This window comes from Petromyzon marinus, unplaced genomic scaffold (genome assembly GCF_048934315.1).
Source record: "Petromyzon marinus isolate PM22_M1 ecotype Great Lakes invasive population unplaced genomic scaffold, UKy_Petmar_22M1.pri1.0 PM_G_Scaffold_17, whole genome shotgun sequence".
Classification (NCBI taxonomy): domain Eukaryota; kingdom Metazoa; phylum Chordata; class Hyperoartia; order Petromyzontiformes; family Petromyzontidae; genus Petromyzon; species Petromyzon marinus.
This window is the reverse complement of record NW_027422728.1, coordinates 989428-1004965: the sequence shown is the minus strand read 5'-3', so window position 1 is coordinate 1004965 and position 15538 is coordinate 989428. Positions and strand designations below refer to the sequence as shown.

The 15538-nt window shown below is 43.8% G+C and overlaps 1 protein-coding gene across 1 annotated transcript; it reads left to right on the top strand.

Annotated features, from left to right (window-relative positions):
* The first annotated feature begins 1323 nt into the window (after positions 1-1323).
* LOC142911168 (uncharacterized) lies at positions 1324-15298 on the top strand. The gene is made up of 4 exons (XM_076060275.1): positions 1324-2722; positions 2844-2853; positions 12385-12469; positions 13567-15298. Exons 1-4 carry the CDS (start codon positions 1391-1393, stop codon positions 14780-14782), a joined length of 2643 nt encoding a protein of 880 aa, XP_075916390.1. The 5' UTR covers positions 1324-1390; the 3' UTR covers positions 14783-15298.
* Positions 15299-15538: the final 240 nt, after the last annotated feature.

The window sequence follows — 15538 nt, the reverse complement described above, 5'->3', positions numbered from 1 at the left end:
TCAGAAGCGACCTGCCCACAACAACACAAGGTGAGGCTTTGTCAACGTGTGTGAATGTTTTGACTTAAAACTTTGGTGACTGCAGGAATTAATATTCTTGGTTCTTTCGGTAAAGTCACGTAGATAAAAAAATAAATTAAAATAACAGAAAATAAAATTAAATGAAGAATATTTTTTTTTAAATAAAGCAAAAAACCCACGACATTTTGATCGCAACACAAGTGGTCTTTATCTTATTAAATTTAATCTGTTATCTTTATTTTCTATCTACGTGACTTTACTGAAAGAACCAACAATACGTGCGTCAATGTATCTATCGGTCAAAGACGCTAAGCACGTGCCGCTGTTGACTCTGAATGTGTGGAGGGGAACACCTTCACCACGGGGAGAGAGAGACAGAGACACGGATAGCCTCGGCTATGTTGATTGATCCTCGATTCATTACTTGGTGGAGTGAGGAAGAATTAATGCTGAGCAGATGAAGGTGGCCAGGCATGGTTCTGGTCACACCACCACCTGTTTACTCATGGCAGTGTGTGACAGTGTCAAATTTGTGTTTGAAGTAAAGTCTATTAACTCTGTTGAACACGAGGATATATAAAAACAATAGTTTATTTTTGTTTTCCTCTGGATCTCTTTATACGAATGGAAACAGGTGAACACAGCACACACATTCAGCTGAAGTCGGAACTGTTCATCCCCAGCATTCAAGGACATAGCCTGGATTCACACCTGAGTTGCGATTGAACGTTAATTAATGCATTTATGCACAACAGAAATAGTATTGTTTTCAACACCCTTTGCTATGTCAGCCGAATTTAGCTTTCATAAATATTTCTTTTGTAGTCAGCCGAAATTGTGTGCTTAGAGTTTTGGGTTAACATTCATCTTGAAGATATGAAGGCTTCCAGGCATATTAATGACATTTTCCCTCTCATTGCGTGCCATAACAGCCCGTGGAGAGAAACCCTTCAGGTGCACTCTGTACGTGAAGGCATTTGCACGTTCATCAAATCTGATTAATTTGGGAATTTTTTTCACTACATCATGAATATATTAATAAGTATAGACGTGTAAGTCACGTGTGCATTCCTCTGTGCCTGACGTGTAGATGGTGTGGATATTATTTTTTTCTGTTTGCAGCTGACGCTTCCTCTGCAGAATTGTTCTGATGGAGCAAAGGCACTCAGCGCAGCTCGGTACGACAAGTCAACAATGCGACCAGCGTGCATACAGCACGGACCGGACTGGAAATTTGACACGGCACCAGAGAACTCGCACAGGAGAGAAACCCTTCAAATGTACTGTGTGTAACAAGGCATTTGCATGGCCATCAGTTTTTCAGAACCACCAGAGAACACACACAGGAGAGAAACCCTTCAGGTGCACGATGTGCGGGATGGCGTTTACACAGTCATGTAATCTTGTAACACACCAGAGAACACACACGGGAGAGAAACCCTTCAAGTGCACTGTGTGTGGGAAGGCATTTTCACAGTCATCAGCTCTTAAAATTCACCAGAGAACACACACGGGAGAGAAACCTTTCAAATACACAGTGTGTGGGAAGACATTTTCAGATTCATCTACTCTTAAAACATACCAGAGAACACACACAGGAGAGAAACCCTTCAAGTGCATTGTGTGTGGAAAGGCATTTTCAGATTCATCTACTCTTAAAACACACCAGAGAACACACACAGGAGAGAAACCCTTCAAGTGCAGTGTGTATGGAAAGGCATTTTCAGATTTATCTCATCTTAAAAGACACCAGAGAACACACACAGGAGAGAAACCCTTCAAATGCACTGTGTGTGGGAAGACATTTTCAGATTCATTTGCTCTTAAAACACACCAGAGAACACACACGGGAGAGAAACCGTTCAAGTGTACTCTGTGCGGGAAGGCGTTTTCAGATTCATATAATCTTGTAACACACCAGAGAACACACACGGGAGAGAAACCCTTCAGGTGCACTCTGTGCGGGAAGGCGTTTGCACATTCATCAAATCTTAAAGTACACCAGAGAACACACACAGGAGAGAAACCCTTCAAGTGCAGTGTTTGTGAGAAGGCATTTTCAGGTTCATTTGCTCTTAAAACACACCAGAGAACACACACGGGAGAGAAACCCTTCAAGTGCAGTGTTTGTGGGAAGGCATTTTCATGGTCATCTGCTCTTAAAAAACACCAGAGAACACACACGGGAGAGAAACCCTTCAAGTGCAGTGTCTGCGTGAAGGCATTTGCACAGTCATCTGCTCTTGTAAAACACCAGAGAACACACACGGGAGAGAAACCCTTCAAGTGCAGTGTGTGCGTGAAGGCATTTGCACAGTCATCTGATCTTGTGAAACACCAGAGAACGCACACAGGAGAGAAACCCTTCAAGTGTACTCTGTGCGGGAAGCCGTTTGCAGATTCATCAAATCTTCTAAGACACCAGAGAACACAAAAGCATCACAAGGAGTCGAGTCGGAGTCTGATATCAGCTTGTGAAAGTCAAAGTGCCGCAATGAGCCCATCCCTCATGAAACAAGAACCGGACGAAAATCTCAGCTTTGACACTTTTAAAGGTATCAAGGTGAAATATGAAGAGGTGAAGGTGAAATGTGAAGAAGTGATGAGCGAAGAAGTGAAGGTAAAATGTGAAGATGAAGATTCAACTCCAAAATGGGACCTTCACATCGTAAAGCAGGAGGAGAATTCTGACTGTGAGTCAGAGTGAGGCAACTCCCAGCAGTTTGTGGAAGTGGAGGTGTGGGTGGACTTGCTCCTAGACAATACAAAGTCAAGTGGAGACCCGGTAGATGTGTAAGCTTGATATAATGTCTATCCAATAGATGCACCTTTGTCACAGGCCTTTAATGACAAGAATGTGAAGTTGAACACTTTGTGGGCCCGTGGGTTGGGTAGATCTCTAACCAGGAGCAAGAGCCAATAAGCTCCCAAGCATTCACTATGTTATCATAATAATTGCTTTTACATGGTGCTTGCTTAATCTCCTCAGCAACTCGGAGTTTTGTGTCATACCTCGCCTGAAACACTCAATGAGCATCCCCAAGTAGCAGCTGCCCCTGTGTGGCACAAGGTGGTGACCCTGCACCGGCCTGCATGTGGACAAGAGCCTATCCATAGGGGGCGATGATTGATGTGTAATCTCAGTTGTGTAGTTTGTAGGTAATGTTTAGAATTTGCTACATTTTCACTCAGACGCCAGCATGCAATGGCCTACTCGTTTTGAATGACACAATAGTATGTTTTACATACACTGTGAAGCAGACTGCTTTTTTTAAAAAAGCTTGTTAATACGATGTAACGTGATGCAGGATATTTCACTGAAGTAATCCAATTTTGTTAATATGCCTGTCAATAATTTAGAATGAATACTTGTCTGATTTTGTGCATACTTGCAACATTTGATCTGCAAGGGTCAAACATTGAATAAGTGATGTTAGGACAAGGTGTGTGTTTGTGTTTGAAAGTAACCTGTACAGAGAACTCAGGTGAGACCCGTTGTTCTTGTGATACAGGTCAAATGGTGTTTTTGTGTTCCACGAAGCATCTGGAGCAACTCATTGTCTTTGAAATAGGTCACGCTCGGATCATTCATCAGTTACAAGGCATACCACTTAAAAGTTACACGTATAGGAGGAGGTACATTCTCTACAACACGAATTGTAGTTTTGTCTTACGTGTTGACGTAGATTTTGTCTAACTAGGACTAGAAATGTGCCTTGCTGATTGACGTCTGGATGTTCGTACCTATCGGTTGAAGCAAACCCCACTGCTGTTGTTGAGACGCTGTGCACCAATAATAGTCCAACATATTGACGGCCTTCAGGCCAGGAAAGTCACAACATTTGCACACGAAGGACGCATTCACGCAAGTACCCCATGCTCCGTTTTGAAGTTTTAAAATGAAGCATCTTTGAATTGTGTTGTGTTTTGAATTAGATTATTGTATTTCTTCATTAAAAGCTTGTCTCAATTTACATCTGGAAGACGTCATTGAAAACGATATTTCGTGTGAATTTTCTCTCGTCGATAAGTAGACGATGGCCTTGCCGGGGGTTCGGTTCGATGCGGACTTTCACCTGGTTGGGATTGCGGGATCGAGATAAGGCGACACGGAGCTGCTGGCCGTCTGCAGATCGATTCCAACGTAATCGAGCGTCTGCGCCTCCGTCGTTGGTACAGGCGGTGCGTGTCTCCGTTGTGGAGTTTCTGGATAATGTTTGGAATTTCCGCAATTTTGACCGTGACACCAACATGCAATGTGCGTTGTGAATGACGCAACGTTATGTTTTACATCTGCCGTTTAGCAGACTGCGCATATTGTGGTGAATGTTACTGGGGTAGCCAGGTGTGCCTGTCGGATTTTAACCTTGAACCTCTGCAAAGAACCAAGAATGTGCTACCACATTCTTGGTTCTTTCCGTAAAGTCACTTAGATAGAAAATTTAAAAAACAAGAAAATTGGAAAATAATAAATTGATGAAAAGATGCCCATTGGTCGACTGAGATGACTGTGCCCCCCACAATTTACACACACACACAGAGTGTACACACACACAGTGCACACAGTGCACACACCCTCAGTGTACACACACACAGTGTACACACACACAGTGTGTACGTGTACACACAGTGTACACACACACACAGTGTGTACACACACAGTGTACACACACAGTGTGTGTACACACACACAGTGTACACACACACAGTGTGTACGTGTACACACACACACAGTGTACACACACAGTGTACACACACACAGTGTACACACACAGTGCACACACACACAGTGTACACACACACAGTGCACACACAGTGTGTATGTGTACACACACAGTGTACACACAGTGTACACACACAGTGTACGTACACACAGTGTGTACACACACAGAGTGTACACAATAATTTCAGTTTATTTATTTTGGTATACCCCTGTGAGCCATTCGGCTCTTGAATCAAGTGCAACCACAACAAACACGAACAAGAAACATCTTAAAGTGACTACTTTGTGTGACTGCAAACAGAAAATCCATGAATAAAAAACAGCAAAATATTCCTGAAAAAAGCACCGTACACCAATGCTGTGTGCTAAAAATCCCAGTGGGATGCAATGTCCACGTTGTTGCTGAGTTCAAGGGAGGGAGCAATGGAAAATGAATCTAAATCAACTTAAACTCCAATCCCGCTCTGTGACGTCACTACTCAGCACACCTCATTGGCGTGAAACGCCAGGGGGAGGTGTCCCTCGCTAGTGACGTCATGTCATCAAGGTATTCACCCCACCCCGTCTACCGCGCCCTTGAGCGTGACGCCACCTCTGCCTGTGTCACTTCCGTTATCTGTACAATCCTTATTTGGGCAAAGCTACGCCCGGTGACTGGCGGCTCATTAACATAATATATTCGTGTCGACTGTCGCGAGTTTATTGCGACGGGTTCAGCACCCACGCCCCATCCCTCCACGTATGGGCCGGCCTCATTAACATAATTTATTTAAATTAAGACCCGCTCGTTGCGGGAGAGGAGTGTTCTTGTACCACGCAAGTGACGTCATCTCCTGCTGCCGCGTGACGTCACGAGGTAACAGGAATCTTCCGCTCCGCGCGTGAACTGAAATCCGAGGTGAGAAATTCTCATCGCGGTTGTGGTGGTGGTGGTTGTGGTGGTGGTGGTTGTTGTTGTTGTTTACCAAGGTAGAGCCTCGCTCTCTCTCCCGTAGGGATGTCAGTTGAGTAGCAGCGAGCATGGGAATCGATGTCCAGTTTGGAACTTTACAACGCGGGGCCTAGCCACGCGGGGCCTTGCCTCCTGCCCTCGCCTGATCGCGTTTGCTTCAATTATCTCTCTTAGTTGAGCAATCTTTGTAAGAAAGTAATCTACCAGGCTATGCGTTTATTGTGTGTTGACCGACTCTCTGTGTTGCATTGCATTACATTTCCAAGTTTTACTCAGTTTGTTTGATTAAGTGTGCTTTTGATTTAAAGCTTTCTTTACTGCAGGGATTCATATTCTTGGTTCTTTCGGTAAAGTCACCACCACGTAGAAGGGAAACAATAAAATAATAATATAAAACAATAAAATTCTCACGACGTTTCAACTGCAACACGAGCAATCATCATCAGGTGTGAAAACCACAACAAGAAAATGTTCTTTATTGTTTTATATTTGTATTATTTTATTGTTTCCCTTCTACGTGGTGACTTTACCGAAAGAACCAAGAATATAAGTGAGCTTTCTCTCTCTGCGTGTCCTCGTGTTATTATTATTTCCTGCAGTCACCAAAGTTCCAAATCTCTCATTGACACAAGGCCGTAATTATAATATATTATAATAATTATAATATATATTGGTGGGGGACATATCCCCCCCTAATAATCAAATATGCTCAAAATGTCCCCTTCAAATATATTGCTATAAAAATATATTTTTTAAAATAATAATTGCTATGCTATGTTAATAAAAACAACTTGCTAAACCTTGGCCACAAAATGTGGACTTGTCTTCATATAACAATGCGTAGATTTTTGTTTATATGATTGCCTTGTACTTTATGAACCCCTAATCTCTGCCATTACATACTATGAAACAAGAAAAGTTAAAAAATAAACAACAGCAATGTAATACAATATTATACATTATTGTATCAAATAATAAAAAATTCCATCCCATGTATTAGTGAAATTTTGCAATATTTTAGGAAATGAGTTTTCAAATTTAGATTTTTTTTTCCTGGAGGGGGACCCCAGAGCCCCTGGTAGATTTGGTCCCCCCCCAATGTTGACTCCATGGCTACGGCCTTGCATTGACTCACGGATTTCTCTACACCCCTCCCCTCTCTCTCTGCCCCCCTCTCTCTCTCTATTTAAGGCCTCGACACAGAGGCGTTGTTTCTCTGTGTGCCTACAGTGAGGGAAAAAAGTATTTGATCCCCTGCTGATTTTGTACGTTTGCCCACTGACAAGGAAATGATTAGTCTATAATTTTAATGGTAGGTTTATTTGAACAGTGAGAGACAGAATAACAACAATAAAATCCAGATAAACGCATGTCAAAAATGTTACAAATTGATTCGCATTTTAATGAGGGAAATAAGTATTTGACCCCCTCTCAATCGGAAAGATTTCTGGCTCCCAGGTGTCTTTTATACAGGTAACGAGCTGAGATTAGGAGCACACTCTTAAAGGGAGTGCCCCTTATCTCAGCTCGTTACCTGTATAAAAGACACCTGTCCACAGAAGCAATCAATCAGATCCCAAACTCTCCACCATGGCCAAGACCAAAGAGCTCTACAAGGATGTCAGGGACAAGATTGTAGACCTACACAAGGCTGGAATGGGCTACAAGACCATTGCCAAGCAGCTTGGTGAGAAGGTGACAACAGTTGGTGCGATTATTCGCAAATGGAAGAAACGCAAAAAAAACTGTCAATCTCCTTCGGCCTGGGGCTCCATGCAAGATCTCACCTCGTGGAGTTGCAATGATCATGAGAACGGTGAGGAATCAGTCCAGAACTACACGGGAGGATCTTGTCAATGATCTCAAGGCAGCTGGGACCATAGTCACCAAGAAAACAATTGACAACACACTTCACCGTGAAGGACTGAAATCCTGCAGCGCCTGCAAGGTTTCCCTGTTCAAGAAAGCACATATACATGCCCGTCTGAAGTTTGCCAATGAACATCTGAATGATTCAGAGGACAACTGGGTGAAAGTGTTTTGGTCGGATTAGACCAAAATGGAGCTCTTTGGCATAAACTCAACTCGCCGTGTTTGGAGGAGGAGGAATGCTGCCTATGACCCCAAGAACACCATCCCCACCGTCAAACATGGAGGTGGAAACATGCTTTGGGGTGTTTTTCTGCTAAGGGGACAGGACAACTTCACCGCATCAAAGAGACGATGGACGGGGCCATGTACCGTCAAATCTTGGGTGAGATCCTCCTTCTCTCAGCCAGGGCATTGAAAATGGATGGTGGATGGGTATTCCAGCATGACAATGACCCAAAACACACGGCCAAGGCAACAAAGGAGTGGCTCAAGAAGCAGCACATTAAGGTCCTGAGGTGGCCTAGCCAGTCTCCAGACCTTAATCCCATAGGAAATCTGAAGGGAGCTGAAGGTTCGAGTTGCCAAACGTCAGCCTCGAAACCTTAATTACTTGGAGAAGATCTGCAAAGAGGAGTGGGACAAAATCCCTCCTGAGATGTGTGCAAACCTGGTGGCCAACTACAACAAACGTCTGACCTCTGTGATTGCCAACAAGGGTTTTGCCACCAAGTACTAAGTCATGTTTTGCAGAGGGGTCAAATACTTTTTTCCCTCATTAAAATGCAAATAAATTTATAACATTTTTGACATGCGTTTATCTGGATGTTTTTGTTGTTATTCTGTTTCTCACTGTTCAAATAAACCTTCCATTAAAATTATAGACTGATCATTTCTTTGTCAGTGGGCAAACGTACAAAATCAGCAGGGGATCAAATACTTTTTTCCCTCACTGTATGTGTGTATCTCTGTGTGTGTGTCTCTGTGTTATCTCTCTCTGTCTATGTGTCTCCGTGTCTGTGTTTTGTCTCTCTTTCAAATTGAGCAATCTTTGGAAGAACGTTATCAACCAGTTGGGGTGTTGACTCTTATGTTGGCCGACTCTCTGTGTTGTATTGCATTACATTTCTATTCTATATTTTAAAGCTTTCGTGACTGCTAGGATCCATACTCTTTGGTTCTATTGGGTAAAGTCACGTAGGTAAAAAAATAAAATAACAAAAATCACGACGTTTCGGCCACAACACAAGCGGCCTTCATCAGGTGAAGGGACGAGACTGTCTGGAGGACAGCGCTGGAGTGGAAAAAGCCACGCGCAGATCACGACCTTTAAGCTGTGTGAGAAGAAACAAAGCGCCTTGACAAAGGAATTAGCATATAATTTAGCATTGAAATGGCTCATTGAAATAGCTAAGTTAAAGTATACACATCCGCAGAGGCACCCCTTGACAAAGGAATTAGCATAGAATTTAGCATTGAAATAGCTGAGTGATTAGCTTGTAACTGGTCACAGAAATAGCTATGTTAAAATCAGAGCATATACATTCACCGAGGCACCTAGTACAAATCAAACAGGAGAATTTTGCGAAACACAACCACGCTCAGACCGCGGACCTTTAAACTGTGTGCGAGCAAACAAGGTGTCCTGACAAAGAAATTAGCATTAAAATTAGCATTTGATTGGCCGATTTTAGAAAAGAGGTGTTGTACGTGCCGGTGGACTTGCCGTTTGGCGCGGGGGGGGGGGGGAGAGTTTACCTATTGATGGTGTGAAAAGGGAATTTATAAGAGCTGCGAAAGTTTGGGGTACCACTACTTGAAAAATATACTGTACCATTGAAATTAGTTTAATGTTTAGTTCGATTTAGAACATCTTTTCAATGGTTGCTAAATTTGAAACCATCTTCTCGGTTGAAATTGTGTCTGTGTTTGTAGATCGGAATTGCCTCGTGAACAAATCTCTGATAAAAACCCGTGGGTTTGCAAAGAACCTTGGTATCGGAGAAAATTATATCGTGATCACCCGCAGCGTTGTAACAGTGATCAGCCACGGCAGAAGAATTCGTTTTGCCGTGTTTCAAATCTGATTTGTGCTCGCAAATTCGGTCAGAGACATGTCGCTTTGTCTCCCTGATATTGCAATCACCGCAGGTACAACTCAATTTGTAAACCCCGGGGTACTGTAAGTCAGGAATGACATCCTTCACGGATGGGATCAGATCACGAATTTTGTGTACTGTATTGAACCGGACCTGGATCTTGTGTTTGTTTAGAATTTTGGAAATCTTTTTAGTAACGCCTGCTATATATGGTAGTGTGGTGGTTTTGACCGGAGTATCAAGTGGTTGTTTCTGTATGGAGGGAGAAACAGCTTGGCGGATGGTACGGTCAGAGTAACCATTCCTTTTGAGGGCCAGGTGTACATGTTTTAATTCACTGGTCAGGTGGTGTTGGTCCGAAATGCAATGAGCCCTATGGTATAAAGTTTTGATGAGATAATTCTTTTTCGCTGGGTAGTGGTGGGAATCAGGTTTCAAGTAGGAATCTGTGTGGGTGGGTTTCCTGTAGACAGAATGCCCCAATGAGCCATCAGGTCTCCTCTCAAACAGAACATCTAAGAATGGTAGCTTGCCGTCTTTCTCCACTTCCATGGTGAATTTGATGGCGGGATGTTTGGAATTGATGTGGTGTAGGAAAAGGTTCAGAGCTGGGAGGCCATGTGGCCAAATGACGAAAGTGTCATCCACATATCTCTTCCACAGGGAAGGTCTGAGGGTGGAAGTCTGGATGGCGTCTGATTCAAATTTCTCCATGAAAATATTGGCTATCACTGGTGATAAGGGGGATCCCATGGGGGTACCCTCATTTTGTTTGTAGAAGGAGCCATTCCAAGTAAAGTAGGTATTGTTGAGGCAGTGCCTAACCAGTGCAGGTGTGTCGGGGTCTAGTCCATGTTGGACCAAATTTTCAATTATTTCAATGGTATCAGGTACTGGGACCTTGGTGAACAAAGAGACCACATCGAAGCTGACAAGGATATCGTCAGGGGACAGTACAACGTCTTTTACCTACGTGACTTTACCCAATACAACCAAAGAGTATGGATCCTTGCAGTCACGAAAGCTTTAAATCTAGAAGTGTACACACACAGTGTACACACACACAGTGTACACACACACACTGTACACACACACAGTGTACACACACAGTGTACACACACACACTGTACACACACACAGTGTACACACACAGTGTACACACACACACAGTGTACACACACAGTGTACACACACAGTGTACACACACACACAGTGTACACACACAGTGTACACACACACAGTGTACACACACACAGTGTATACACACAGTGTACACACACACTGTACACACACACACTGTGTACACACATAGTGTACACACACACAGTGTACACACACACAGTGTACACACACACAGTATACACAGACACACACAGTGTATACACACAGTGTACACACACACAGTGTATACACAATAATGTCCACGTTGTTGTAGCTGAGCCCACGCACCCAAGGGAGGGAGCAATGAAAATGAATCTAAATCAACTTAAACTCCAACCCCGCTCTCTGACGTCATCACTCAGCATTACTTCATCGGCGTGAAACGCCAGGGAGAGGTGTACCTCGCTAGTGACGTCATGTCACCAAGGTATTCCACCGCACTCTTGAGCGTGACGTCACCTCTGCTTGGGTCACTGCCAGTGCCAATCCTTTCTAGATTCAAAGCTTTCGTGACGGCTAGGATCCATACTCTTTGGTTCTATTGGGTAAAGTCATGTAGGTGAAAATAAAATAACAAAAAATAACAAAAGAAACGTCGTGATTTTTTGTTATTTTATTTTTACCTACGTGACTTTACCCAATAGAACCAAAGAGTATGGATCCTAGCAGTCACGAAAGCTTTAAATCTAGAATTGATTACCTCTACGGGGAGGGCTTTCACCTATCTGTTAGAGCTTTTAACAGACAACGGGACAAGAAGTCGCAACTCATCGAGACGCTGACCTTCCTCAAAAGATGCCGTGATCACAAGGCGCTTTGTTTCTTCTCACACAGCTTAAAGGTCGTGATCTAAGCGTGGCTTTTTTCACTCCAGCGCTGTCCTCCAGACAGTCTCGTCCCTTCACCTGAGGAAGGCCGCTTGTGTTCTGGCCAAAACTTCGTGATTTTTTGTTATTTTATTTTCACCTACGTGACTTTACCCAATAGAACCAAAGAGTATAGTGCCAATCCTTATTTGGGCAAAGCTACGCCCAGTGACTGGCGGTTCATTAACATAATGTGTTCGTTAAAGCCGTCGCGAGTTTATTGCGACGGGTTCATTGCCCACGACATATGGGACGAGTAACATTAACATAATTTATTTATTCTCTAATTTATTTAGCTACGGAGCCGCTAATTGTGGGAGGAGCGTGTCTCGTACTCCGGATGTGACGTCACGTCACCTGCTTCCGCATGACGTCACGAGGTAAACAGGTAGCTATCGCTTCCTGCACTGAAATCCGAGGTGAGAAATTCTCATCGTTGTGGTGGTCGTTGTGGTGGTGGTTGTTGTTGTTTACCAAGGTAGAGCCTCTCTCTCGTAGGGATGTCAGTTGAGTAGCAGCGAGCATTGGAATCGATGTCCAGGTTGGAACTTTACAACGCGGGGCCTAGCCACGCGGGGCCTTGCCTCCTGCCCTCACCTGATTGCGTTTACTTTAATTATCTCGCTTAAGTTTAATTTGTCTTCACCCGGCTCGCCACTTTGTAACTTTGTTTTATTGTAAATATTCACGCAGTTTTGATTTTTTTCACCAATCCAAGCCCGCTTGAGCTGCTATACCGCTCTTGTTATCAGAAGCGACCTGCCCACAACAACACAAGGTGAGGCTTTGTCAACGTGTGTGAATGTTTTGACTTAAAACTTTGGTGACTGCAGGAATTAATATTCTTGGTTCTTTCGGTAAAGTCACGTAGATAGAAAAATAAATAAAAATAACAATAAAAATAATTAAAACATTGTAAATAAAGCAAAAAAACTCACGTCGTTTTGATCGCAACACAAGTAATCTTTATTTAATGTAATTGTATTATCTGTTATTGTTATTTTCTATCTTCATAACTTTACCAAAAGAAACAAGAATACGTGTGTCAATGTCTATCGGTCAAAGACGCTAAACGGAGGGACCCGCAAACTCCAAATATACAGCAGGCGTCAGGGTCGGGATCGAACCCACGACTTCCTGTATACCAGGTGAGGTAGTTAACATCTCACCACGGAGAGAGACACGCAAACTCCAGTTAGCCTCAGCTATGTTCGTTGATCCTCAATTAATTACTTGGTGGAGTGAGAAAGCAATCATGCCGAGCAGATGAAGGTGGCCAGGCGTGATTCTAGACACGCCACCGCCTGTTTGCCCAGTGACAGTGTACAGTTTGTGTTTGCAGTAACGTCTATTAACTCTGTTGAACACGGAGGTTATAGCATAACAATAGTTTACTTTTGTTTTCCTCTGGAACTCTTTATAATAATGGAAACAGGAAGTTAACACAGCACGCACATGCAGCTGAAATCGGAACTGTTCATCCCAGCATTCAAGGACATCTGAGCCTGGATTCATTAATTTAGTATTGTTTTCAACACCCTTTGCTATGTCAGCTGAATTTAGCTCTCATGAATATTCCTTTTGTAGCCAGACCGCCGAAATTGTGTGCTTGGAGTTTTGGGTGAACATTCATTTTGAAGATACGAGGGCTTCCAGGCATGTTTACGACCATTTGCCCTCTCATTGTGTGCCATAACAGCCCTGTGATGAATTTGGGAAACGTTTTTACATCCTGAATATATGAATAAGTATAGACGTGTAAGTCACATGTGACTATATATGCATTCCTCTGTGCCTCGATACTGACGTGTAGATGGTGTGGATATGATTTTTTTCTGTCTGCAGCTGACGCTTCCTCTGACGCTTCCTCCGCAGAATTGGTCTGATGGAGCAAATGCACTCAGCGCAGCTCGGTATGACAAGTCAACAATGCGACCAGCGTGCATACAGCACGGATCGTACTGGAGATTTCACACGGCACAAGAGAACTCACACAGGAGAGAAACCCTTCAAGTGCAGTGTGTGTGGGAAGGCATTTGCATGGCCATCTGCTCTTGTAGAACACCAGAGAACACACACGGGAGAGAAACCCTTCAAGTGCAGTGTGTGTGGGAAGGCGTTTGCACATTCATCTACTCTTGTAATACACCAGAGAACACACACGGGAGAGAAACCCTTCAAGTGCACTGTGTGCGTGAAGGCGTTTGCACGTTCATCTCTTCTTGTAGAACACAAGAGAACTCACACAGGAGAGAAACCCTTCAAGTGCAGTGTGTGTGGGAAGGGGTTTGCACAGTCATCTACTCTTGTAGCACACCAGAGAACACACACGGGAGAGAAACCCTTCAAGTGCAGTGTGTGTGGAAAGGTGTTTGCATATTCATCTGCTCTTGTAATACACCAGAGAACACACACGGGAGAGAAACCCTTCAAGTGCAGTGTGTGCGTGAAGGCGTTTGCACGTTCATCTCTTCTTGTAGAACACCAGAGAACTCACACAGGAGAGAAATCCTTCAAGTGCAGTGTGTGTGGGAAGGCGTTTGCAGATTCATCACATCTTCAAGTACACCAGAGAACACACACGGGAGAGAAACCCTTCAGGTGCACTCTGTGCGGGATAGCGTTTGCACAGCAACAACATCTTCAAGTACACCAGAAAACACAAAAGCATCAGAAGATCCACAAGGAGTGGAGTCTGAAATCAGCTTGTGAAAGTCAAAGTGCCACAATAAGCCCATCCCTCATGAAACACGAACCGGAAGAAAATAACAGCTTGGACACTTTTAAAGGTATCGAGGTGAAATATGAAGAGGTGATGGTGAAGAGGGAAGAAGTGATGGTGAAGAGCGAAGAAGTGAAGGTGAAATATGAAGAAGTGATGGTGAAGAGGGAAGAAGTGAAGGTGAAATGTGAAGATGAAGATTCAACTCCAAAATGGGACCTCCACATCGATGGAGGCAACGTGAAGCAGGAGGAGAATTCTGACTGTGAGGCAGAGCGAGGCAACTCCCAGCAGTTTGTGGAAGTGGAGGTGTGGGTGGACTTCCTCCGAGACAATCCAAAGTCAAGTGGAGACCCGGTAGATGTGTAAGCCAGAGACGATGTCGCTCCAATAGATGCACCTTTGTCACAGGCCTTTAATGACAAGAATGTGAATTTGAACACTCAGCTCCTAGGTTCAACCTGTAGAGTAAGAGTGGCCAGTCTTTGTGGACCTGTGGGTTGGGTCAATCTCTCACCAGGAGCGAGAGCCAATAAGCTCCCAAGCATTCATGATGTTCTAATGATAATTGCTTTTACATGGTGCTTGCTTAATCGCCTCAGCAACTCGGGAGTTTTGTATCTCGTCTGAAACGCTCGAAGAGCATCCCCAAGTAGCAGCTGCCCCTGTGTGGCACAGGGTGGTGGCCCTGCACCGACCTGCATGTGGACTAGAGCCTGTCAGTAGGGGGGTATGATTGATGCGTCATCTCAGTTGTGTCGTTTGTAGGTAATCTTGATTCGAAGCTTTTGTGACTGCAGGAATCCACACTCTCTAGTTATTTCGGTAAAGTCACCACGTGGGTAGAAACATAACAGATCACGGCGTTTAGATCACAACACAAGCAATCGTCATCAGGTGGGACAACCACAGCAAGAAGAAGATGCTGAAGTAGTAGGCGCCTACTCCAGCAGTTTTATCTTCTTGCTGCTGTGGTTGTCCCACCTGATGACGATTGTTTGTGTTGCGATCGAAACTCCGTGATTTATTATTTGTAGGTAATGTTTAGAATTTGCTACATTTTGACCCAGATGCCAGCATGCAATGGTCTACTCGTTTTGAATGACACTACAATAGTACGTTGTA